The sequence below is a fragment of the Sphaerodactylus townsendi genome, linkage group LG05 (assembly GCF_021028975.2).
Source record: "Sphaerodactylus townsendi isolate TG3544 linkage group LG05, MPM_Stown_v2.3, whole genome shotgun sequence".
Classification (NCBI taxonomy): Eukaryota; Metazoa; Chordata; class Lepidosauria; order Squamata; family Sphaerodactylidae; genus Sphaerodactylus; species Sphaerodactylus townsendi.
The window spans coordinates 20686876-20713243 of record NC_059429.1 but is presented as its reverse complement, the minus strand read 5'-3'; the positions used below and the strand labels follow the sequence as shown (position 1 = coordinate 20713243).

General features: G+C 46.4%; 1 protein-coding gene across 1 annotated transcript; it reads right to left on the bottom strand.

Moving 5' to 3' along the window:
* Nucleotides 1–13624: 13624 nt before the first annotated feature.
* On the bottom strand, nucleotides 13625–24144 carry LOC125432457 (kelch-like protein 21). The gene is made up of 3 exons (XM_048495981.1): nucleotides 22831–24144; nucleotides 20224–20635; nucleotides 13625–15139 (listed from the first exon to the last, which is right to left on the bottom strand). The coding sequence occupies exons 1-3, from the start codon at nucleotides 23747–23749 to the stop codon at nucleotides 14827–14829; spliced, it is 1644 nt and encodes a 547-aa protein (XP_048351938.1). The 5' UTR covers nucleotides 23750–24144; the 3' UTR covers nucleotides 13625–14826.
* Nucleotides 24145–26368: the final 2224 nt, after the last annotated feature.

Sequence of the window (26368 nt, the reverse complement as noted above, 5' to 3'; positions counted from 1 at the left end):
TGTGTTCCCCCACTCCTACATTCCTGCTGGGTGACCTTGGGCTAGTCACAGTTCTTCTGCTGTGTCTGCTATGGGGAGAGGTGTCTGTGGGGACAAGGTGTCTGTTGTGGGGAGAGGAAGATAAAGGAGCTTGCAAGCCGCCTTGAGTCTGCTTGCAGGAGAGAAAGGCGGGGTATAAATCCGAATTCTTCTTCTTCTAATATGAGGAGATTTAGGGGCAGGACCCAAGGAGGACACAGCTCAGGAGGGATCAGATGCAACAGAGTGCCCTCCAAAGCAGCCATTTTCTACAGGAGAACTGATTTCTGTAATTGGGAAATCATTTTGGGAGGACCGTAGGCTTGGCAGGAAGCTGGCAACCCGATACTTCACCGGGCTGTTGTGGGGCAAAATGTAAGGTGGAGTGAGCCATGTTGGCTCCTTGAATGAAGGATAAAAAATGAATAAGAAACAAGTATGCAGGAACTGAAAAGTGTGACACGTATCAGAATATTTATTTATTTATTGGATTTGTAGCTTGTCCTTTCCCAACTGAGGCCATGTTCAGGGTGGCTGGGTTTTTTAAAAAAAAGAACTTATATAATCAGTAGCTCATATACAATTTAAAATAACCACAGTTATACAGTTAATATATTCCTCAGCATCCAATGTTCATCCAGGTGACCAATCAAGGAAAGGCAGCAGATGGAAAGAATCAACCTGTAAACCAGACCAGTTACTAAAATAGATACTATGGTGATAGAAGCCAAGGTAAATAACAGTAAGGTTAAAGATAGGAAGACCAGCAAAGATGTAAAAATACGACATCCCCCATAAATTATAACCCCCACCCAAAAAAGATAGTTAAGGCAGAACATGGTTTATAGGTGTTTATGTAGATTTAGAGTACCTGTTTATAATAAGGAAATAATGGGCCTGTCACAGCTGATAGAATACGACTGATCTTTGGACTAACACTGACTATTTTTAGTCCATTATAACTATTGAAGTCCAGATATTAGTGGATATGAAACTATAGAAAGACCAGAAACAGCTGTGTGGAAATCTGAAATCTGACACTGCATTCAATACGTTATAGATCTTTTAAAAGCAGCAAACATGTCCATAAAACTGCAGGTAGTATTTCCAGGCCTATAAATGAGATATTGTCCTGGGTGCCCAAGCAGAGAATGTTCTTACAAGGGTGTTGTGGGTTTTCCAGGTTGTATGGCTGTGTTCCAGTAGCATGTTACTGGATCATGGCCATACAATCCGGAAAAGCCATGAAACCCTTAGTGATTCCGGCCATGAAAGCCTTCGACAATACAATGTTCTTACAACGGGTGACTTTGAGAGCCTGCAGATTTTGTGTGTAAACATGATCGTAGGTTATGACGAAGACATGATCCGGAGTGTTTCCTCTGCAGCACCGAGGATCCGGTTTGAAACGTAAATGCTTGCGGATTGCTTGGGACCCAGTGATCAAACGACTCTCAGATCCAATCGATACATGAATGGAAAGCGGCACCTAAAAGTTCAAAATAAGCACAATTTCAGATGTGGTGATGGTGACAGGGGAGGGAATTTTTAATAAAGGGCTACAACTGCCAACTTTGGGTTGGGGAAATTCCTAGAGATTTGGGGTGTCCAGGCTAGGGCAGGTGGGAGCTAGCCTGACCACCTAGCTGTCAGAGGTTAGACTTTGTAACACATTTTTCCTCGTGTGTAAGCAGAGGAGGAATTTTAAAAACAACTAAGCCTCAGCCATTGCCTGAGATTGGTGACATTTATATTTATTTAAATATTTAATATTTAAATATTAAGAACATAGGAAGAGCCCTGCTGGATCAGACCAGTGGTCCATCTAGTCCAGCACCCCACCTTCAGTGGTGGGATTCAGCCGATTCGGTAGAACCGGTAGCTAATTTTTTGTCTAGTTTGGTGAACCGGTTGTAATTCCACCACTGCACCCCCTGTGCCCCCCATGGTCCACTTGAGCTGCAGGGGGTGCAGCAGCTGGGGGGAGGGTGAAGCAACAATTGCAATTTGCCGCCAGCTGCAGCTGCCTCCTCCTCAACCTCCATCAACGGTGGTTCTGTTGCCTCGTCTTCAGAGCCGTGGGCCCACCGGCTGCTGCTGTCTCCCCCCTTGACCTCCATCAGTGATGACCCTGATGCCTCTGAAGATGAGGCAGCAAGGCCACCACTGATGGAGGTTGAGCGAGGGGGGGCTGGCAGCAACCAGCGGGCCCATGGCTTGCTGCCAGCTGCTGCCCCCCTCCCGCTCAACCGGAAGCGGTTGTTAAATTATTTGAATCCCACCACTGCCCATCTTACACAGTGGCCAAGCAATTAGTCTACTGTACCCTGTTTTTTTTCCCCATTGGGGATCAAAAGTGGCTGATAATGCAGTCTTCCCTCAGTTTTATTCTCAAAGCAACAATCTAGAGTCAGTTACCAGGTTGGGAGAGAGAGAAATTTCAACTATCTGCCATATTTCTACCCTGCCCTTCTGTCCAGGGCAGCATCCATGGTTCTTTCTTCCTCCATTTTAGCCTCACAACACACCTGTGAGAAAAGTCAGGTTGAAGGAGAGGGCCTGGAAATTTTAATGGCACCTAAGCCTCCATGTTTCCAACACCTTAGCCACTGCACTACTCTGGCACTCAGTGGTGGGATCCAAAAATTTTAGTAACAGGTTCCCTCGCCAGCCCCCCCTCAGCAAAGGGGGCAGAGGCGTACCTAGGCAAACCTGAGCCCTGGGCAAAACCTGAGTTGGATGCCTTCCCCCATGGGCAGCCACCCCACCACGACCCCCCGCCCCAAATTTTTTGCACCAGGTCATTTCTCAATCATCATCACATTATAGAAAATGCCCCAACTCACAAATCTGAACACAGCAATGGTGAAACACACAGGTTCTTTGATAGAGACTGGTGAGATAAAAGGTACGAAAGGCTGAGAACCAATGAATTGCAGTACCTGAAAGGGATTAACCCAGTTCAGGGAGTTACATTATTAGTCGCAATTGCTATATGGAACCTTCACGTTCAAAGGCAGTATGCCTCTCGGGGAGGCGAGGGCGTGGAGATGGAAAAGCGGACCCCATTAGTAACCCCCTCTCGGCACACACAAATAATTAGTAACCCACTCTCGGGAACTGGTGAGAACCTGCTGGATCCCACCTCTGCTGGCACTGTACGTTGTTGCAGAGCTGAGAGCTGCTTATAGCAGAACATGCAGGGGCTTATTCTGAATCCAAAATGTGCTTCTCGCAGACACAGAAAGGCTCCGGGTGCCAAAAGGGAAGCTGAGGGGTGAATCTCCGAATCTGAGAGCCGTCCAACCAGATGTGCCTCCCAAAGTTTATGCTTTGAATGAGTAAGTTGTGGGGGGGTCACTTCTTTGACACCCTGGACTAAAGCATTTTTTAAAAACTCAGGCTTTTAACTAGGGATCTTTTTCTACAATCTGATTCTAGCCTGAAGACTGTGACAAGGATAATTTCGGCTGCCAAAATTGCTGGATTTTTTTCAAATAGATGTGAGCTTTCGCGACTTACAGTTTTATGTTGTCAGCTATTTCAGTGGGTTCCTAAATCAGGGTTGCAAACTCTGGCCTGGAAAATTCCTGGAGATTTGGTGATGGGGCCTCGTGAGTAGAGATGCTTTCACATCCTGCATGTGAGCTCCCGAAGGCACCTGGTGGGCCACTGCGAGTAGCAGAGTGGTGGACTAGATGGACTCTGATCCAGCAGGCTAGTTCTTACGTTCTTATGTCTTTCATGGTGGTTTTGCATCCCAGGACCAGCTTATGAGATCTGATGAGACTGGACTATACCATGTACACATTCTATTTGGGGTAGCTTGATACCAGCTTGGAAATGTTACTGGGACCAATAAGGAACATTCAAAAGAGAACTAAAATAATTTTTTGGGGGGGGATAAAAAAGAATATATTAATACATAAAATGAGAGTTTTGCAATCCCATCTCCTTCCCCACTTAGATTCACCCACCTAGAAACCATCCAGAAATCCAACAGGAAGAAGAACATCCCAATGAGGACTCGCCAAACCCCCAAGAGTACGCTGGTCTTGGAACTGGTAAGACTTGTTGGGGTGTTCCTGGCTAGAGCCTTTTAAAAGTCTGGCTATACAGGGGTGAACCAAGACATCTGCCTCTCTGGACCTGATCTATGTGTGTATCTGGCCCTCTCTGCTGGCGGTCCTCTGCCCCTGCCGAGCCACAAACCAGCCCAGATCTCTAAGAAACTGTCAGCCCAACAGGATGTATGTCCAGGTTGAGTCCTTGCTGTTTAGGCATCTTGTGGAGGCCCCCAGAGGTGGGATCCAGCAGGTTCTCACCAGTTCCCGAGAGCGGGTTACTAATTATTTGTGTGTGCCGAGAGGGGGTTACTAATTGGGTCTGCTTTTCCGTTAGAAGTTCCATTAGGTCCAAAAATCATAAAGTCCTGTTGTTTCCTATGTGGCTGGTTAGCGAAGGTAGAAAACGGGCTAATTCTCCCTGTTGGGCTGTTTTAAAAACATGTTTTAGAAATATGGTAAAGTTCCTTGTTTAAGGAAAGTATCCTTCTTTTGATTTCTAGAAACAAAATTAAGTATTTGAAAGTATTAAGTATTTGACAGGCAGTCCAGTAGAGGAGAAGTAGTTGTTTCTGTTGGCAGTAGACTTGCTATAATGAGTTTAAATTATGGACAGAAAGATACCAGCTGGAAATTAGGAACTTTTTTTTACAGTAACAGAGAAATTATTAATGCTCCGCCCCCGTTGTGCCCGGCCATGCCCCCGTCATGCCCCGCCCAGCCCCATTGGCGCTACGCCACTGTTTGAATCCCACCACCATGGGAACCTGTTACTAAAATTTTTGGATCCCACCACTGGAGGCCCCACTGATCTTTTCACAACCTACAAATTTATCTAAGAGAAATGATCATAAAGAGAATGTTAACAAACAGTGCACGTGCTCAAAGGAAAGTTGACAAGCCAGTTCTGCTTATGGAGAGGGGAGAGAAAAATTTGCCCAGGGACATGCAAAGAGCTGTGCTGTGGGCAGAAACAGGGGATCTGAGAAAGGAGGGGTGAGAAACAAGGGAAGAGGGTTGAGAAGGAAGTGAGCAGAAAAGGAGGAAGAGGAGTATAGATTTATATCCCCCTTCCTCTCCTGTAAGGAGATTCAAAGTGGCTTACAATCTCCTTTCCCTTCCCCCTCTCACAACAAACCCCCTGTGAGGTAGGTGGGGCTGAGAGAGCTCCAAAAAAACTGTGACTAGCCCAAGGTCACCCAGCTGGCATTTGTTGGAGTGGAACAAGCTAATCTGGTTCACCAGATAAGTCTCCACAGCTCTAGTGGCAGAGCAGGTAATCAAACCTGGCTCTCCAGGTTAGAGTGCCCCTGCTCTTAACCACTACACCACGCTGAAATGGAAGAGGCAGGTAACTGTGATTAGGGGTGGAAGTTGTGCCAAGGAGAAGTCTTTCTTGGGGAGAATGTATTCTGTCTTGGCAATCAGGCTACAGGGTGGGAAGTTATGGAGTATGGAAGGGGCTAAGAATCAGAAAGTCGATGTTCAGGAACTACACCCCATCAGTTTCTGGGTCAGCATGGCCAATTGGCCATGCTGGTAGGGGCTGATGGGAATTGTAGTTCCTGAACATCTGGAGAGCCGCAGGTTCCCTACCCCTGGGCTAAGGGGACCTGAATTTCAGCTCTGGAAATGTGGTGATGTTCTTCATCTCCTTCCCAGTTTCGATGTGTCTGGTGCCATCTGGTGGCAGCAGCCCATCCTTTTTGCACGTGACGCATCAGAGCCCCATATGGGCAATTTGCTTTTCTCTCTGACCTTGTTTCCTTTGCAGGAAGGAACACTAGCTGTGTCTTCCTTGACAGCTGACTGGGACGATGCCTCCACGTTCCCTGTGCGTTTCCAGGGGCAGCACTATCAGGTTAGTGTGCTTGCTTTTGGCTGAGCCCCAAAATGTGCATCGTTCGAATCTCCCTGGAATTTTCTCCCCTGCCTCTGCTCGGGCTGATGCTCATAATGAAAATGAATACACAAGCCCTTTGCAAAGAATTTCTCATTGACTCCTCTAGGAAAAAAAATATACAAAATGCCACAGTGACGGCTTATTGATGCAAACCAGTAAAGCTGCTCTTTGCTGTTCAACACAACAACACAAGCCTTTATTGACATATAAAACAGGACAAAATTTTAAAACAAAACAAGGTTAAGAAATGCAGTTAAAACTACTAATTTCCAGTATAAAATTTGCAACAGTTTCACAAAAGAGCACATCAGAGCTGTTCAGGAGATTGGGTATCTTATAACACTCCTGCCATGGAGGAGAGGTTGCATAGATAATGCTCATGTATTTCAGTGGAAATTTTATTGTAATTAGGAGGTTATAAACAAAGAATGGTCAAGTGTTTCAACTGTAGTCCTATCACATGAACAAACTCTTTTAGAACGTTCCATATTCTTAAATTTTCCCTCCAGCAGAGCTGATGGCAGCACATTACATCTTGCAGTAGCCAAGGCTCTCCTCTGGGTGGGATTAATCAGCAGACGAAGATATGCTGCCATAATTCCACGCTTGCATGGGATTAATAATGTAGTCGGAGAACAGGTTGTCTTGGCAGCACGAGTCAAATTATGAAAATCAAGATCCAAGAGCCTATTCTTAACTAGTCTGAAGGCTTCCACCTTTGTGAGCATAAGGATGCTGTTCAACACCAAATTGTTCTGGAAATATAATAATTGTGTGTCTTGGGACTGGGACACACTCATGGAGGAGAGGTTCATAGATAGCTCTAATGGCTAGGAATAGCTGCTTACCAACCACCAGCCTTCTCGCTGGAGTTCTCCATTTACAATAGCATGTCCAAGATAGTGGAGGTCTATGTGGTATCATAGAATCATGGAAGAGACCCCAAGGGCCATCAAGCCCAACCCCCTGCAACACAGAAACACACAATCAAAGCGCAGAGAACTGCTACCAGCATCCAACATTAAGAAGTGTTTGTTAAAAAGAAAACGTTTACAAGCATAATTTCAACACTGCACCAGGTTGAGCAAGGGATTCAAAAGAAACAAGGAATAAATAATTCCTCTGTCCCTTTCTCCATGCTGACATAGGGCAGGCTCTTATGCCTACAGATTCTCCATTACCTGGAAGAAATCCTTCAACTCCTTGGACAAACATATGGTCAAAATGGCTGCCGCCGCCAGAACTCCAGCAAGAGTTCTGTCTCCTTCAATGGTCTCAGCTGGGAGAGGGCTTCCTCTTGGCTCCCAAGAGTTTTATCAGTTCCCAGCCCCCACCCGCTTGACTTGGTCGGTCTGGGTCAAGGAAGCTTTTCCTGCTGCAGGCAGGCAGGCAGGCAGGCATCTTCTTCCCAAGACCCTTCGCTCTTTTTGAGACCTCCAAATCTTTGATTCCTGCTTGGAAAAGGAGGCTTAACCCATCCCATTGTCTCTCCCTACCCATATTAGCATTTCTAAAATTGTTGGGTGAGGCTGGATTCCTCCTACTCAGAGGAAAGAAAACAATGCTGAAAAGGTTTCCTTCAAACCTCTGGTGGTGGTGGTGGTGGTGGTGATAGGCACAGGGCAAGGCCCTGTCCACATGTTAACACAGGTTAACCAATAAAGTAAAAGAAGCTCAAGAAAGCTCAAGCCGATACAGAATAAAATCAATTTGAATTTTATACAGCCAACTGGGGCAAAATAGTATCAGAGGAGCCTAGCTAAAATGGCAGTGTGTTCTTACTTCTATAGGATTATAGCAGGTTACATCAAAATGGCAGAAAAGAATACACCCCAAAATGCCCACATCATCAATCAATCATACAGAAAGGTGGAGATTTTCCCTTTCCCCAAAACATTTGGGGTTGTCTAAGACCCGTATTGGAAGATGTCAGCACCTGATTCTTTGACACAAGATGAACTAGGGCCTGTTTCTTTCTTATCTCTATTGTCTTTTGTTGCCCTTCTTCCTAGACAAAGAGCCTAAACATTTTCATGTTTCTTTCTTCTGTCTCCTAGAAGAAGGGCAAATTCAAGGTATCTAGTCGGGAACAGTGAGACCTTAAAACAGTTGAATTTGCACATTCTGTATGACTCTGAACAAGGGGCATTCTGTTGGGCTATCAAGCTTGCCTAGTAACAGGAAAATAATAGATTTTCAGGCCTGCATCTTTACTTTGGTCAGCTGCATTATGGTTGCCAACTCCCCCTTACAGAAAGAAAGTAATGGGGGGGGGGGCAAGAAGAAAACCTTTGCTTTTTAACAGAGTATATCCTTCTTATGCCTTCTGCGCCTACACACAGAGCAAAAGCTCTGACCGGTTACAAAAATAACCATCCAAAAGCTTCTTCAGTGTTCAGAGATTTATTGTTTTCTTTCCATTCTGCGCAGAAGAGGGAACTCTCCTCTGTTAGCAACAGGGAGGAGGTTCAAAGGGGCTGTTGCTGGCGTAACATAATTTATACCCTCTTACAAACATCCCTCCTTGTCTTCTGACCATTGGCTAGATTTGGAATACGTACACATTGCCATTTGAATCTCCAGTCCTCTCCAAAGCCCACCTTGCTTTCCACAATTGGGCGTGTATTCTTTATGTCATCTTGCCCTGTTCAGAGATCTTGGTTGCTATATCAACTCGCCCTTATCTGTGTTTTTCTGTACGCTTTGTCTCCTTTATCAGTGGGGAGCCATTTCTTCATAACATCCAATAGATCAGTGGTGGCGAACCTTGGCACTCCAGATGTTATGGACTACAATTCCCATCAGCCCCTGAATTGGCCATGCTGGCAGGGGCTGATGGGAACTGTAGTCCATAACATCTGGAGTGCCAAAGGTTTGCCACCATGGCAATAGATCATTGCCAGAGTAATGCTGGTTTACAATATAGATGGTTCCCCATTAGTACCTTCTTATGCGTAATCCGCTAATGGCCTACTTAATTCATCCATTGATTTTAATTCTGTGTTTCTGTCAGGTTTTCTTTAAGCTGAGGCCCCACCTTGAAGAGTTCCTGGAAGAACTTGCCAAAATCTTTGAGGTATGTTAATATTGGCCCTGTGTCCTAACTGGGGGACAGTGGGCAGTTATAATAGCCCCATTGTTGTAAAACTTTGGTGTGATTATTATCTCACCCTTAATATTAAATGCAGAGTTGCGCAAACAAAGAGACAGAGGCAGTTGCTTACTGAAGAATAAAGTTTACTAGCTATAAAAAGGGGAGGGTAAACTTGGATACAAAACAAGTAAATATCGTTCTAACCAGCTAACTCGTTAGCTAGCTCCTGCTTGCTATCACATGGCTAATAATCTACTGGAGAGCATGTGCAGAGAGAGAACAAGTAATATATATCTATATCCTACCTGCAGATCCGCAGGTCTTATTGACCAATAGGGGTCAATTACCTGGCCAGTGACTTCTGACCTCACTAACTAAATAGCATGCACAACATTAACTCCTTCATTACTGGATTGTGTGACTGGCACTTGCCAAATACTAACACTCATGCTAGGCAAAGCACCTTTTCTGCCACTTCTTCACAAGAAAAATGTGCTAGACCCAAATCCCTCCCCCATGCATTTAGATGGGTCCCAAACTGGCAGGCTTAGAATTTGGTGTCTTACAAATAAATAATGAATATATATATATTGGACTTTGGTGGTGAAGGTTAGACAGGTATGAGTGTGTTAGCATTCCTGAGTCTCATCTGGTGGTTCAGCCCAAGTTAGACAGTAGTTACAATCCAGATGTTACAATGCAGGTTCCACTAGATTGGGGGCTAATTTAACCTAGGGTTGCTAGGTCCTCCCTGGTTATCAACAGGAGATGGGGGGAGTGGGAAAGGGATGTTGAAAGTGTCACCATCCTCTACCTGCTATTTGTTACCCTGTCACCTGCTCTGAAGGCTAAGGCATGGGATGTCACTTGGCACCACTGACATTACAGTTGCTGGCCAATAGTCACTCCTCCAGGGGCATATCTACAGAAAAAAGCGCCCAGGGCAAGCACTAAAAACCAACAGGTCACCCCCCTCTTAGAAGGTCAGCAATGAGGGGAGGAAGTTGATGGGGCACAGGCAGGGGTGGGATCCAACCAGTTCTCACCACTTCTCTAATTTTTTCTGAGTGCCGAGAAGGGGTTACTAAAGCAACTTCCCTGCCCAATAGGGACTGGAGGTGCGTGTGTGCAGCGGCGCCACTGTTTGAATCCCACCACCATCGGAACCTGTTATTAACATTTTTGGATCCCACCACTGGGCACAGGGGTACTGCAGCTTCCTGAGTTTCAAAAGGGCAGCTTAGGCTCCCCTAGGCAAGTCGTTCTCAGGGCTCATGCCCTGGTTTTCCCTACCCTAAATACGCCAGTGCCCTCTTCCACACAACAGCTGTTGCATGCATTAAGGAATCTATGCCTCCTTTCTTGGAGGATGAACAGGGCTTGAAGTGCATTGAAAGCAGAACTCCCAGCAGCAGAAAGGAAGTATGTTTTGCAGGAGATGGCGCCAGCCTGCCACTTCCACCATTCCAACAATGTTCCCTTTGCCTTCAGCCTTGAATAGGGTGGGTGGGTGGGTGGCATTATTCAGGGTTATTCCACAACAGGCAGGAAATGAACTTCAGGTCTCTTTCCTTGCCGCCCTTCAGGTCTTCGTTTTCACGGCCTCCAAGCAGGACTATGCTGACAAAATTCTGAAGGCCTTTGGACGACAGAGAAAGCTGATCAGGTGACAAGGTTCTTGTGGAACTGTAGGCCAATAGAGGGTTACCAATTCCAGCTTTGGAAAGTTCCTTGACATTTGGGGTGTAGTACTGTGGAAGGGAAGGGAGCTCCCAAGAGATTTCATGCTGTACAGCTCACCCTCCAAAGCTGCCATTTTTAACTGAACTCTATAATCTGGAGATCAGCTGTAATTCCAGAGAACTCCAGACCCCACCTGGAGGTTGGTAACTCTGGGCAAAGAGGGGTTGAGCAGAAGGGGAGGACAAAATCCTTGCATTTAGCTCAGTTAATGCAACACACAATGTCTAATATTTCAGAGACTTTTGTCTGAGTTAACTTCTCTGTTGGCATCAGACATGCTAAGGTGGAAATAGCTAGTCCAGATCCTTCCTTGAAAAAGAGGCCTTCTGATGGGAATTGGCAAGTGCCAGTCACACAATCCAGTAATGAAGGAGTTAATTGCTGCATGCTAATTAGGTAGTGAGGTCAGAAGTCAGTGACGCAATTGATACCTATGGCATAGGTTCAGGACCCCCCCCACTCCAGATAGCAGGGATTCATGGCGCATCAGCCCCTGCCAGCATGGAAAATTGGCCGTGCTGGCAGGGGCTGATGGGAATTGTAGTTCATAACATCTGGAGTGCCAAAGGTTCACCACCACTGGCATAGGTTTATATTCTGTGTTACTCTCTGTACATGCTCTCTAGTAGCTTGTTAGCCATGTAATAGCTAAGCAACAGGCTAGCTGCTGGAGCTAGCTACTTAGAAAGATATTTCTTGTTTTCTCCCAAGTTACCCTACCTTTCTTTTATAGTAAGTAAACTTTATTTCAGTAAGCAACTGGCTCTGCCTGATTATTGCTCTAACCTCAACTTTATAAATATTCCAACACATTCCTTCCTCTGTGAGAGAGATAGGGGAAACGCCTCTCCTGAAGTACTCCTAGCCATCTCCAGTTTTAAGACTGTGGCCTTACAGTCATTGTAATTTTTAAAAAAAATCCTGATTACTCAAAGAGAGCCTTTTTACTCAATCGGTTCTCTCTCTTTGTTTGCTCCTTTCACCCTATCAGACACCAGCTTTATCAGGAGGACTGTCGGTGTAACCAGGGGTACTATGTAAAGGACCTTTCTGTACTGGAGAGAGACCTAGCTAGGACCGTGGCTGTTGCAAATTACCTGGAAGCATTTCCTTGCCAGGTAAGTATGTGACTCGGCTTTCAACCCTTTCTCTCCCTCCAGTGCTCTGAAGCTTAAGGAATCAAACCCATCAGACTGGACCATGCTGGGTGCAGTAGGAACGATCATAGACAGTGTGAGTCTCCAGCAAATGGTTAAAGGACACAGAAATGCTTTTGGAAAAAACTTCCAAAGCAGATTGACACAAAAACTAACCCTCTTCTCCCATCAGACCGCACATTGTCTTGTACAAAAGGATACTCATGAGTATAAAGTAGGATTTCAAGAGAAGGGAGTTGGCCTATTCTTGAAGCATCTTCTGTTGATCCTCCTTCTGTGGGAGGAAGGAGGAGGAATGCCTTATCTTAAGATAGCACCTGCCATTTGTTATAAATAATTGTACTCAAATTATTGGGAAATGGGTTTTTTTTGTGTGTGCGGAGGGTGATGTGATAAGCAGAGGGCATTTGGGGGTGTGTGAAAATCATAGGACGTATTTTTAGTTGGTCATCCCATTTTAATTAGTCTAACCACTAAAATGTTGGAGCCCTACTTTGAAGCTGGGAGTTTATAAGGGAAACAAGGGCCTGAAGTGTGTTTGGGGGAGTTGGGGTGGGGGTGGGAGTAGAGAAGATGGATTCATTCTGGGTGGGGACTGTCCCTAGGAGAGATGGGAGATACATCTGGAGAAGTGAGGGACAGGGTGGCAAGCAATAAGAGGAGACCAAACAAAAGCAAGGAAGTTGCATCTCCCTTTCCAAATCTAGCCAATCAGCTCTCAGACTGATGAAAATTGAGCTCCCCAGGGGAAAAACTGTCATGTCAACTGACCCTTACTGGGGAAAGTTGTAGCTACTGACTGCAAGAAGCAAGTGAGCCAGGTGACTTACCTAGAACTGGCTCAGACTCTCGCTCTACACCTGTTGGCATTGTCTCCACAGCCCACGTGTGAGCTGGGCTGTAGAGCTGGGCCCTTCAGCACTGCGCAGTTTGCTTGTGGGCTCATCCAGCTCCACTCATATTTTAAGCCTCCGGTCTTCAGAACCTGCCAAACTCTTCAAGTGGGACTCTGTTCTGTCATGGTGTTGTACAGCCCTCCCTATCTCTCTTCCATTCTGCTAAGACTTCCAATGTGATGCTGATCCCCAAATGGCTGGGAGATCCACTGGACGAGGAATTGCTACGACTGATCCCGGGGCTGAAACACTTGAGCCAGGTGGTAAGTCTGTGGGACTGGGAACATGGATTCTAAATAAATGGAACAGTCAGAGAGCCTCAATAATCCCACAAAATCACGGAGTGAATTCTGAGTGTCAATTCTTTAATAAGTCAACTTTCTGGCCCCTGTAGCCATAGCAGGAAAAGTACTCTTTTAAATCAAGTTGCCAGTCCTCATAACTAGAGAGGAAAACATAACCACTTGTTCAGATATACAACTCGCTCCCTCCCTCCCTTCCTTGGATCCTGCCCCATTTCTGCATACCATCCTAGCATGGTGTAGTTGTTAAGAGCAGGTGCACTCTAATCTGGAGGACTGGGTTTGATTCCCCGCTCTGCCACTTGAGCTGTGGAGGCTTATCTGGTGGATCAGATTAGCTTGTGCACTCCAACACATGCCAGCTGGGTGACCTTGGACTAGTCACAGCTCTTTGGAGCTCTCTCAGCCCCACCTACCTCACAGGGTGTTTGTTGTGAGGGGGGGAAGAGAAAGGAGATTGTAAGCCACCTTGAGTTTCGTTACAGGAGAGAAAGGTGGGGTATAAATCCAAACTCTTCTTCTACTTCTAGTTAAGAGGTACAGACTTTCATCTCCACCTGCCACCATCCAAAGTAGTGATTTTTCTTCTGCAGGGTGACGTCCGTGTTGAAATAGAGAGGAAACGTCACGGCAAGCCAATGTAGGAGGCTTCACATCCGCTCCCGGCACAACTGCTCTCCGTTCCCATCCACGTTTGGTTTGGTGCATTCAAAAACCCTAGGAGCATAACAGGATCCGGGAGAGATCTTTTAGCCTATGGTCCTGGTGAATGTTTGCTTTCTTTGACTTGAGTTTGGGGGAGATCACAAGACTGAAAGTTTGGCACCTGTGTAAAATTTTGCCAATGAAGTTGGGGGAGTGACAGGAACTCCACTCTTACAGGATGGGGTTGTGTTGAGCAGGGATGAAATGGTTGCTCCAGATTCATTCTAGACAGGGTGATAATAGTCTTTCTCCTCCCCCCCCCCTCCTCCTCCGGCTTGAGTGTGTTTGGAGGGAAAAGAATCCGCCTGCATTTAAGCCCTAGCTTGGTATTATGGAACTGTTTTGTTCTTTGCTTGTTTGAAGGACAGCCTGATGTGAATTTCCTGTGAAAAAGGCTGCAGAGTGTTTTCTGAACTGTGCTGCATTCTTCTGTAATTGCAGAAGCCACTGTGCGAACGACAAATAGAATTTGCTTTTTCTCCCATTTGCTTCCCAAAAGTCCAGCGTGTGTTCCTGTCTTTATATCTACTTCATCTTTTTCTCTTTTGGGGGGAGGGGGGGCTATCTGCAACTCCCAGACCCTTATGCAGTGAACAAATCTGAGGCTTTGTTCAGAATACCAGCTTAACAATATTCCTGATAAAACCACCGGGAAGCAGTGCCATGTCACCATTTCAATAGCTACTCTGCAGCAGTTTGCAAGTCGACTCTCAGTTGGAGCCAGTTTTGCAAAAGGATCTGAAGGACTGCTGGAGTGGGCGAGAGGGCTGAAATTATGTTGGGCCAAGGTAAGTGTTTTCTGTGCTTGTATTTTGTGTCAGATGTAGGCTAGTGTGTGAGAAGGGTGTTCAACACTGCTGTTCTGTGTTGCTGACAGAGATGAAACATTGCCCCTTTTCCTCACTTTACCTGTTTGGCACCTGCACGGGTGGGCAGTTGTGCTTTTATCCCCAAGTGTACAAATTCCAGATGGGAGGATCGCCTGCGAATAGGAGAGGGCAAGGGAGGTTATTGTCCACTTCCTGACAAATGTCCAGATATGGGTCCAAGAGAACCATGTTTGGTATGGCGGAGTTCCCTTGCCTTTGTCCTAGGAGGTAAATCCGTCCATTCACTGTACTGCATCCTTGAAAGAATTTCTGGGTCAAGCATTCTTCATCCACTAGAGTCCATTCTCCGGTGTCCATATCAAAGCGAAAAGCGCCCCCTCCAATGGTGTAGATAGCTCCGTTTAAGGCCGTGACGCACAGGTCATACCTGACAGTAGGAAGAAGAGACAGTCACTCAGGAGTGGAAGAGCAAATACTCCAGATTCTTTATACCCCCCCTTTCTCTCCTATAAGGAGACTCAAGGTGGCTTACAAGCTCCTTTCCCTTCCTCTCCCCACAACAGACACTTTGTGAGATGGGTGGGGCTGAGGGAGTTCAGAGAGAAGTGTGGCTAGCCCAAGGTCACCCAGCAGGAATGCAGGAGTGTGCAAACACATCTGGTTCACCATATAAGCCTCTGCCACACAGGTGGAGGAGTGGGGAATCAAACCCGGTTCTCCAGATTAGAATCCACCTACTCTTAACCACTACACCACACTGGTCTACCAAATGCTGCAGAAAGCCACCAAGAAGCCCAACACAGTAACAACTCTCCCCTGTTCTTTGTCCTTGTTATTCAGAGGTAGACTACCTTGGTACATGGAGGTCTGCGAGTATATTATGTTAATAGCCATTGCTAGACATCTCTCTTTAGAAAAGGTGTTAAATCCCTTTAAATCTTTCCACCTAAAAACAAACTGATGCATGTGGTGTCAGTCTTTATTACATTGTCATAAAACAGTGTGGTAGGTGATAATGATACATTAAAACAATCATTATAAGGAAAGGGATCCTGTGAAAAAAATGGGGAACAAGGAGAAAGGTAAGAACATAAAGAAGATGATAAAACATAAATATTAAAGGAAGTAGCCACAAGATGCAGTGAGATGAAGGTGGATTCTGTTTTGCAGACTAGAAATATCACACATATGTCCCAATTGTATTCAAATGCTGGTTCTTCAGTTGGGGATCAAATGGGTCTCTACACTGACCTGTGATCTACCTGTAAAAGAGCAGCTTAAAATCTTGCTTCAGCCACAAGGCACCCTTTTTTTGTAGACAAGCCTCGGGCCTCACCAAATCACATATGTTTCTCCTCTACCTTGCAGGCTGCTGAAAGGATTATTGCCTCGCCCCAGCGCTTACTACTTAAACCATACCTTGAACAAGCATCATTATAAAAACTTTGCAAAACACCCTCAGGGATGCTCTTCCGAGTCTTAATCTTTAGCGGTCATAAGGGATGGAACCCAGTAAGGTGGAATTGACTGAATCAAGACGGGCACCAGACACAGCTGTTGTGCAGCAGCGTCAGTTTGTTGAATACATGCTGCAGTGTTAAATATGTACACAATGCTCTGAATTGCCTAATCGTTCATCAGCAGCTTTTTGAGAATGTTTCCTTTGGCGCTCGACCTGGATAGCCGGCGCTGGGGTCTGACCCTAGAAGGGTTGGCCCCAGCTACAGTACTTTGGATAGGGAGACCACCAAGGAGCTTGTGGTCGCTTCGAGGCAGGCAATGGCAACTCACTTCTGAACGTCTCTTGCTCTCAGGACTCCCCTACATTGACAATGAACCAGGCAAACTTCAAAAGTTCCAAATTGTATTGCAAGTGACGGGAAAGCAACAGAAGACCGTTCTGAGGCTCAAGCTCTCAGACCAGTACTATTATGCATTGTACTTTTCATCCCCCCCCCCCCCGACATGTGAAACCCTCAGCAGAACAGCTCCTCGCAACATCTCCAGACATTCAAGGTTACATGAGAAGCCAGCTGTGGAAAAAGGCAGAGTAGCAAAAGCAGTGCATAGCTGAACGTCACAGTTCCCCAGGCAGTCCAAACCTAAGGTGACCAGATGGTCACCTTTGTTATCCGGGATGGGGAGGTGGTCATAGTAAGACGACAAGATTAAAAGATTTGGCTTGGGCGGCTCTGTCAGCCTTCCGTCACAGAAACGGCTAGCCCCAGAAGCCTGTGCTACCCTTAAGGTCCAGACCGGAGGGCTGCCGCGACCGCCTTAGGCCCCCTTAAGGCAGTGCAGCATTCCAATCGACAATTTGTAGAACCCGCGGGACGCGGGACAAATTGTCCAAAGGCGGGCCGGTCCCGCGAAAAGCGGGACGGCTGGTCAGCCTACCCAAACCTTACAGCTGCCATCCTGACACTTGCCTTGGAAACCCAACAGGGTCGCCATGAGTCAACTGTGACTTGCCGGGACTTTCCACCAGCACCACTTTGTACTTTCAGAAGAGATCCAGCCTGCGACCCCAACTCAAATTTGTGAAGCGAGGAGAAAAGAGATGACATCCCAAATGTCTGCCCCCACGGCCCAGCCTCTGCACGGCTGCACACGCCTCCATTCTCATCCAAGCCGCAGATCACGTGAAATGGTCCCCATGTTGACGGGCTCCCTCACCCACGGGTATACCGCTGGCTCATGCCTCCTCCCAGGTGACCTCGGGTTAGCTGCTACCGACATCTGGTGTGATACCTCTCGTGCTTCCATGACGAAGGTGGAAGCCGACACCCACAGCAGTGGCTGTTTCGGGCCTTTTTCATGGCAGGTCCCTCTAGCCAGCTGTTGTCCCAGCTGTTGTAGATCAGCACCCAGTCCACGTTGTACCAAAAAAATTCCTCTCGGAAGTACCCACCTGTTACAAAGAGGAAATTCCCTGGTGGAAGAATACACAAAATACACGAACTGTCACAAAATTTGGTACTATTAAACCAAAATATCACTGTAACAGAAATATCGCTTCTCGGCCTTTTGGCTAAGATCAAGTGTGTGTAACAGAAATATATAACAATCAGCCACAACAAACCTGTTACACCGTAGTTATGGGCAAAAGCAGCACTCACATAAACGTATAAGGTGAGCTATATTAGCTATAAACTAGTGCAAAAAGTGCAAACAATTCTAACGCTTTAAATAAAGAACAAACCATCTCATTGTCATATACATATATGCAAAGGCAAGAAAATGCACAAACAAAACACAAACAAGGACAAAAATAATGCTGCAACCAAAGTCTCTGTATGTGCCACAAATATTGGAATCCAGTCCAAAAGGCGCTAAAAGGAAACTTGCACTAGTTCAATATAAATCACCTTACACCTTAAGAACATAAGAACATAAGAACTAGCCTGCTGGATCAGACCAGAGTCCATCTAGTCCAGCATTCTGCTACTCGCAGTGGCCCACCAGGTGCCTTTGGGAGCTCACATGCAGGAGGTGAAAGCAATGGCCTTCTGCTGCTGCTGCTGCTGCTCCTGAGCACCTGGTCTGCTAAGGCATTTGCAATCTGAGATCAAGGAGGATCAAGATTGGTAGCCATAGATTGACTTCTCCTCCATAAATCTGTCCAAGCCCCTTTTAAAGCTATCCAGGTTAGTGGCCATCACCACCTCCTGTGGCAGCATATTCCAAACACCAATCACACGCTATGGAAGAAGTGTTTCTTATTAGTCCTAATTCTTCCAGCATTTTCAAATGTATGCCCCTGGTTCTAGTATTGTGAGAAAGAGAGAAAAATTTCTCTGTCAACATTTCTACCCCATGCATAATTTATAGGCTTCCAATCATATCCCCCTCAGACGCCTCTCTCCAAACTAAAGAGTCCCAAACGCTGCAGCCTCATAAGGAAGGTGTCTAACTTCAATCATCATCCTCGTTGCCCTTTCTGCACTTTTTCTATCTCTCTTCATATCCTTTTGAGATGTGGCGACCAGAATTGAACACAGTAATTCCAAGCGCGGTCGCACTTCACTGCTTTATACAAGGGCATGTACTACACCACACTGGTCTACCAAATGCTGCAGAAAGCCACCAAGAAGCCCAACACAGTAACAACTCTCCCCTGTTCTTTGTCCTTGTTATTCAGAGGTAGACTACCTTGGTACATGGAGGCTCCGTTTATATATTATAGCCAATAGCCATTGCTAGACATCTCTCTTTCTTTAGAAAGGTGTTAAATCCCTTTTAAATTCCACCTAAAAACAAATCCGCATGCATGTGGTGTCAGTCTTTATTATTGTCATAAAACAGTGTAAGGTAGGTAAGATAATGATACATTAAAACAATCATTATATGAAAGGATCCCCAGAAAAAAATGGGAACATGAGAAAGGTAAGAACATAAAGAAGATGGGATAAAAACATAAATATTAAAGGAAGCAGCTGTCAAAGATGCAGTGGAGATGAAGGTGGGATTCTGTTTTGCAGACTAGAAATATCACACATATGTCCCAATTGTGTTCAAATGCTGGTTCTTCAGTTGGGGATCAAATGGGTCTCTCTGCGCACTCGACCTGTGATCTACCTGTAAAAAGAGCAGCTTAACATCTGGCTTCGGCCACAAGGCACCCTTAGACAAGTCTCTCCGCTTCCCCTTACCAAATCACATATGTGTCCTACCTTGCAGGGCTGCTGAAAGGATTATTGCCCGCCTCAGTGCTTACTACTTAAAACCATACCTTTGAACAAGCATCATTATAAAATCCCTTTGCAAACACCAGATTTTTCCGAGTCCGATCTTAGCGGTCATAAGGGATGGAACCTTGCAAGGTGGAATTGGACTGAACACACTGTACCAGACACAGCTGTTGTGCAGTGTCAGCTTGTTGAATACATGCTACAGTGTTAAATATACACAATGCCTCTGAATCACCTACTGTTCATCAGCAGCTTTTTGGAGAATGTTTTGCACTGACCTGGATAGTCAAGGCTAGTCTGACCTTGTAGCTAAGCAGGGTTGGCCCCAGCTAGTACTTGGATAGGAGACCACCAAGGAAAGCCAGGGTCGCTTCGAGGCAGGCAATGGCAACTCACTTCTGAACGTCTCTTGCTCTCAGGACTCCCCTACATTGACAATGAACCAGGCAAACTTCAAAAGTTTCAAATTTTATTGCAAGTGACAGGAAAGCAACAGAAGACTGTTCTGAGGCTCAAGCTCTCAGACCAGTACTATTATGCATTGTACTTTTCATTCCCCCCCGACATGTGAAACCCTCAGCAGAACAGTTCCCCGCAACATCTCCAGACATTCAAGGTTACATGAGAAGCTAGCTGTGGAAAAAGGCAGAGTAGCAAAAGCACTGCATAGCTGAACGTCACAGTTCCCCGGGCAGCCCAACCTTCACAACTGCCATCCTTGAAAACCCAACAGGGTTGCTATGAGTCAACTGTGACTTGCCGGGACTTTCCACCAGCACCACTTTGTACTTTCAGAAGAGATCCAGCCAGACCAACTCACCTAGGAAGCGGAGAGAAAGAGATGACATCCCAAATGTCTGTCTCCACGTCCAGCCTCTGCACGGCGCTGCACACGTCTCCATTCTCATCCAAGCCGCAGATCACGTAAATGTGGGTCCCCATGCTGACGGCCCCCGCGCGCTCCACGGGGTATATCAGCTGGCTCATGCTCTCCCAGGTGGACTCGGTTGGGGCCAAGCGCTCGACATCTGGGGTGATGCCTTCTTCGGTGCTCCCGCCCATGACGTAAAGGTGGAAGCCGACACCCACAGCGCAGTGGCTGTTTCGGGCCTTTTTCATGGCAGGTCCCTCTAGCCAGCTGTTGTCCCAGCTGTTGTAGATCAGCACCCAGTCCACGTTGTACCAAAAAAATTCCTCTCGGAAGTACCCACCTGTTACAAAGAGGAAATTCCCTGGTGGAAGAATACACAAAATACACGAACTGTCACAAAATGTGGCACTTTTAAACCAAAATATCACTGTAACAGAAATATATAACAATCAGCCACAACAAACCTGTTACACCGTAGTTACTGGCAAAAGCAGCACTCCCATAAACGTATAAGGTGTGCTATATTAGCTATAAAGTAGTGCAAAAAGTGCAAACAATTCTAACGCTTTAAATAAAGAACAAACCATCTCATTGTCATATACATATATACAAAGGCAAGAAAATGCACAAACAAAACACAAACAAGGACAAAAATAAATGCTGCATGTGCCACAAATATTGGAATCCAGTCCAAAAGGCACTAAAAGGAAACTTTCACTAGTTCAATATAAATCACCTTACCTTTCTGTAAGAGTTGTTCTTGCCTGTAACCAGGGTTCCTTGTGGTTGATTACTAAATTGGGCGCTGGCATGGAGTACCCGATGCAACCCTCCCCTTTATTGTTTTAAATTCTAATCTGGAGAACTGGGTTTGATACTCCACTCCTCCACCTGAGTGGCAGAGGCATATCTGGTGAACCAGATGTGTTTCTGCACTCCTACATTCCTGCTGGGTGACCTTATGTTAGTCACAGTTCTCTCAAAACTCAGCCCCACCTACCTCACATGGTGTGTGTTGTGGGGAGAGGAAGGGAAAGGAGCTTGCAGGCCACCTTGAGTGTCCCTACAGGAGAGAAAGGTGGGATATAAATTCAAACTCTTCTTCTAAATAAAAGGGAGCTGGAAAATGGTAGGTATAATAATGTCACATCTGTTCTGGCTAGTCTGAAGAAAAGGTTCCCAGTGCAATCATCCAGGATGCACAAAAGAAAGCTATTTGTTATACCATGCCTAAATTAACTGATGGGGTTGTTGCCACGAGATTCGGAGATGCCCTTGCTTAGATGGCATTAGACAAACACGGACAATTCAAAGGGGAACCTCCTTGTGTAAAATCAGTGTAACTTTTAATGGGACTGAAGGGCTAAGGAGCATCAGTGGCATAGTGGTTTAGAGCAGGTGCATTCTAATCTGGAGGAACCAGGTTTGATTCCCCGCTCTGCCGTCTGAGCTTAGAAGGCTTATCTGGGCAATTCAGATTAGCCTGTGCATTCCCTCACATGCCAGCTGGGAAACCTTGGGCTAGTCACAGCTTTTCGGAGCTCTCTCAGCCCCACCTAGCTCACAGGGTGTTTGTTGTGAGGGGGGAAGGGAAAGGAGTTTGTAAGCCCTTTTGAGTCTCCTGCAGGAGAGAAAGGGGGGATATAAATCCAAACTCTTCTTCTGCTTCTAATGCAGCATTCTGCTTTCAGCAGGGGCCAGCCAGATGCCCCCAAAGGAAAGCCCATAAATGGGGCAGGAGGGCACCAGCTTTCTGCTGTGGGTTGCACACTCTCCACCCCACCTTGTACAGAGGTTCTATTTTAGCTATTGTGGCTGACAGACCTTTCTCGTAAAGGTGCCTAATTTCCTTTGAAGCCATTCCAGTTTTAACCCCTTGCCTCTCATGCTAACTGTATATCATCTCTAGTGAATATAGTGCCTGACAATTTTATTCGGTGGCCTGAGAAAACTCTGTTACCTAGCTTTTGAGAACCTTAAGCTGCTGACTACCAAGTGCTGCGAGGGTTTGTCTTTGTCTATTCTGAGGCTGGCCAGAATGAACTGAAAGCAGGGAAATTATAACAACAAAACCTCTTTGCTTCAATAATACATTGCAGACAGACTTACACCCGCCCTGCCCTGCCCTGCCTGGGAGAGCTGTTTGAAGGCAAGGCAAGGCACCTGACTAGCTCTTTCCTCTTGTGGCCCAGGGCTTAGAGCTGAAACCAGTGTGCCTTGGAACATGCATAGTTTGCTTACTCCCAAATATGCAGAGCATTCGTACACTTACCTCTTGGGCTACGAACCCCATTGGTATGCTTGTCCTGTAAGGCCTCCCTGGCAGGGTTGCTAACTCCAGGCTAGGAAATGCCCAGAGATTTTGGGGATGGGTTTTGGGGAGGGAATCTCAGCAAGGTATGAGACCAGAGAGTTCACCCTCCAAAACGGCCATTTTCTCTAGGAGAACTGATCTCTATGGTCTGGAGATCAGATGTGATTGCAGGGAACCTCCAGGCCTCAAACTGGAGGTTGGCAACTGTACACCCACCGCCCATCTTTCATGCAAGCAGTTACCTACTGCGGCCAGGGCGTATTGGGTCAGGTTCTTGCGCTGGAGTGGAGCACAGGCCTGCCACGTGCCACTCTTGGGATGAAACTGGAAAAGCTCCTGCTGCTCTTTGTCATGTTTCCCAGCCAGGACGTAGAGGGCCTCATAGCTCCGGCTGGCGCAGGGCAACTGGGCCACATCCTTCCAGCTGGAGGGCGGGCATCTGTCCAGCTTCTTGACCAACTTGGCAGACAAGTCCTGCCCAGCCCGCTTGCTGCGCTTCACCAGGAGGTCCAAGAAGGAGAGGCTTAGGAAAGGGACTCTGACCAGGCCTGCGAGCTCCAGGAAGTCCCGTTCCCTGCCCGCTGGCTCCGCCATCACCCATCGCATCACTGTGTCAAAGACCATATCCTCTCGGGCCACAAAGAGGTCGTCGCTCTGCAGCAGCGCCGCCAGCGAGGCCTTGGGGAGGTCTTCAAACTCCTCGTGAGCAGCCACGTCGGACCAGTGGCTGAGCGTGACGTAGAGAGCTGCCGTCTGGAGGTCGGCGCAAGCGAATTGCTCGGCGTAGGCCATCAAGCTGAGGCAGTTGGAGACATGCAATTCCCTTTCCAGAAACTTCTCGCAGCGCCTCTTCACGCTCTCGAACTGGAGGAAGTCGGCTGTCTCCACCAGGCTGGCCACGTTGTGGCAGTCGATACCGATGACGCCCGTCTGGGCAAAGTTGAGAAGGGCTCGGAACGGCTCTGTCTCGACCCCCCGGATCAAGATGTGCCTCTCGGTGCGTTCTCGGGTGCCCCCGTAGAACATGGCCTCAAAGTACCGGCTGTGGCGGGCCAGGGCCCACCTGTTGACAGGAAAGAGCTCAGCCTCAACTTCCAGGACAGTGTCATTTTCTGGCTCAGTTTGGTCAGCTGGCTCCTCAGTCTCCTCTACGCCGTCCATGTTTACTGCCCGTCTCTCCCTTAAGCCCTCCTCAGGTTTCTTGGCTCACAGAGGCCTGGAGACTGTGTGAGCCAGCCTGGGATGGAAATAGAAATGAGTCATTGACCGTAAAATTAGACCTTCCTTGTCTATGTGGCTGCTGTGATTATTCCCATACTTATCCAGGCCTAGTGTCACAGCTTGGTAAGAAATCATTTTTGGGGTGGGGGACTGGAAAGAATGCTGTTTAAACCTGGTCACTTCAAGCAAATGTTTTCTTGTCTGGTTAAAAGAGTGAGATGCTTGCCCTGACTCCCAACATCTTTTGCTCCTGGCTGTAGAAGAGGAGGAGGAGTTTGGATTTATATTCTCCCTTACTCTCCTGTATGGAGACTCAAAGAGGCTTACAATCTCCTTTCTCTCTCCCACCCCCAAACAAACACCCTGTAATGGTGGGTGGGGCTGAGAGTGCTCCGAAGAACTGTGACTAGCCCAAGGTTACCTAGCTGATGTATGTTGGAGTGCACAGGCTAATCTGGTTCACCAGATAAACCTCCACAGCTCAAGTGGCAGAGCGGGGAATCAAACCCAGTTCTCCAGATTAGAGTGCACCTGCTCTTTTTTTTTATAAATAGTATTTATTGAATTTACAAATTATACATCAACATAAACAGTTACAGTGTTGTTTAAAATAGACAGTTAAGAAAAATTTTAATATATTCCCCTGCTTGGGAATTGTCTTGATCTACAAACTTTACTTACAACCTTTGGACTTAGACTTCGTCCAATCGTTGATTTGTTTCTCTAAATTAAATCATATACTCAATACTAGCCTATCTTTTCATAATTTGTTAGCTCTTATAACTAATTAAATTTTAATCGCTATTTATATGCCTTATACCAAACCGGTGATGCAGAAGAGGAGTGCACCTGCTCTTAACCAGTACACCCCAATCACTGTAGGTCACGGCTCCCCAGCCTTCCTGAGCCTGTAGGCACATTTGGAATTCTGGCATGGCAAGGTAGGCGGAGCAACAAAATGGTTGCCGCAAAAGGCGGAGCTAGCCACAAATTGATTGCCGCAGCTTTATTTCAGTAACAGTGTAGGAGCAGCAGTGGCGTAGGAGGTTAAGAGCTCGTGTATCTAATCTGGAGGAACTGGGTTTGATTCCCAGCTCTGCCGCCTGAGCTGTGGAGGCTTATCTGGGGAATTCAGATTAGCCTGTACACTCCCACCATGCCAGCAGGGTGACCTTGGGTAGATAACGAAAGCTTCTCGGAGACTCTCTCATACGCCACCCACCTACTCCTCAAACACATTGGTGTTTGTTGTGAGGGGGGAAGGGTAAGGAGATTTTAAGCCCCTTTGAGTCTCCTGCAGGAGAGAAAGGGGAGATATAAATCCAAACTCTTCTTCTTGCGTTGCAGTGGCAACTGCTGCCAAAAATCTGCACAGCCAATCAAATATCTGGTAATTAATCAGTAGCCCTGCTGGGCAAATGCCCTGCCTGGCCCCATGGAAAAGTAGAGATGCCAAAGAAAGCCACAATGTCCACGGCACCAGCAGGACACCCAAAAGCAGCAACTCCAACTCCCAAATCTTTTGCAATGGCAAAAACTAAGATATATGTGCTTAGTTAGGATAGGGTACAGCAAGTTGGCGCTCCTTCTGATACTAGGTAAGGTTGCTATTTTGCTCATGGAAAAATTTAGGCATAATTTTAACAGCAAGTTATTGGGAGCAATCTCCACTGATAGATCTGCTTAGGATTCATCTCTAAATATCACACCTTCTCTTTTGAACCATAGAAGAAGAGTTTGGATTTACTTCCCCTTTCTCTCCTGTAGGAGACTCAAAGGGGTTTACAATCTGAGAAAAGTTCAACTCTTATTGCATGGAGGAAAAGTCATTTGTGGTAATTGGGTACCTGTACGCTGAAACGTTTGTGGAAGTCTGGTACTACTGTTGAGAGAGTGACAGGCAAAGATTTGCCTGTTCGTTCTGTGTGAACATGATGCACACCCTGCCTCATTCCTGCGTATTATTGGCTCAGGCATGCTCCTCTCTCTTTCATTTTCAAGCTAAATCATATGCATGAAGCAGAGACTTCCTCCTTCCCAAGCAGCACAACAGAAAGACCAGCCAAACTCTCCATCTCTGGACTCAAAGGTCTTACTCCTTTTCTGGTATGTTTGTGCACAAACATTTTTTTACTTCTACCTCATTTTATGTTTCAAGTACAGCTGCACCCCAGAAACCGTTGGAGAGGAACCTAGAAGAACCAAACTTTATATATGGCAAAAACCTGACATTTTCAGAGTTTTTAGGATGCTCCAGCTGAAAATGTATCTGATGAAGTTATTCCTGTGACAGCTCTAATGCTTGTTTAAGCCTTTAAAGTACTACAAAGCTTCCGTTCTTTTTCCTTAATCGTGAAAGAATATTTCCTGGCTAGGAAACAGTATTTCAGCCAGGAGGGAATCTGTTTTGATTGAGGGTAGACACAGACTTGCTTATGCAAGCCATCCAGAAAATTTGTTCTGCAGGCATTTCCTTTGTACCTGGGCTTTGCTTGCAGTCTGGGTTACACACTAGGTCATGTAAAATGTCCTTCTACCTCTTCACATAATTGGTTCATT

Coding starts and splice junctions, on each gene's coding strand:
- LOC125432457 (XM_048495981.1), bottom strand. CDS start 23,749: ATGGACGGCGTAGAGGAGACTGAGGAGCCAGCTGACCAAACTGAGCCA. Junction 20,636..22,830: donor ATACGCCCTGGCCGCAGTAG/GTAACTGCTTGC, acceptor TTCTTCCACCAG/GGAATTTCCTCTTTGTAACA. Junction 15,140..20,223: donor TCTTTCTCTCCGCTTCCTAG/GTGAGTTGGTCT, acceptor TCCTACTGTCAG/GTATGACCTGTGCGTCACGG.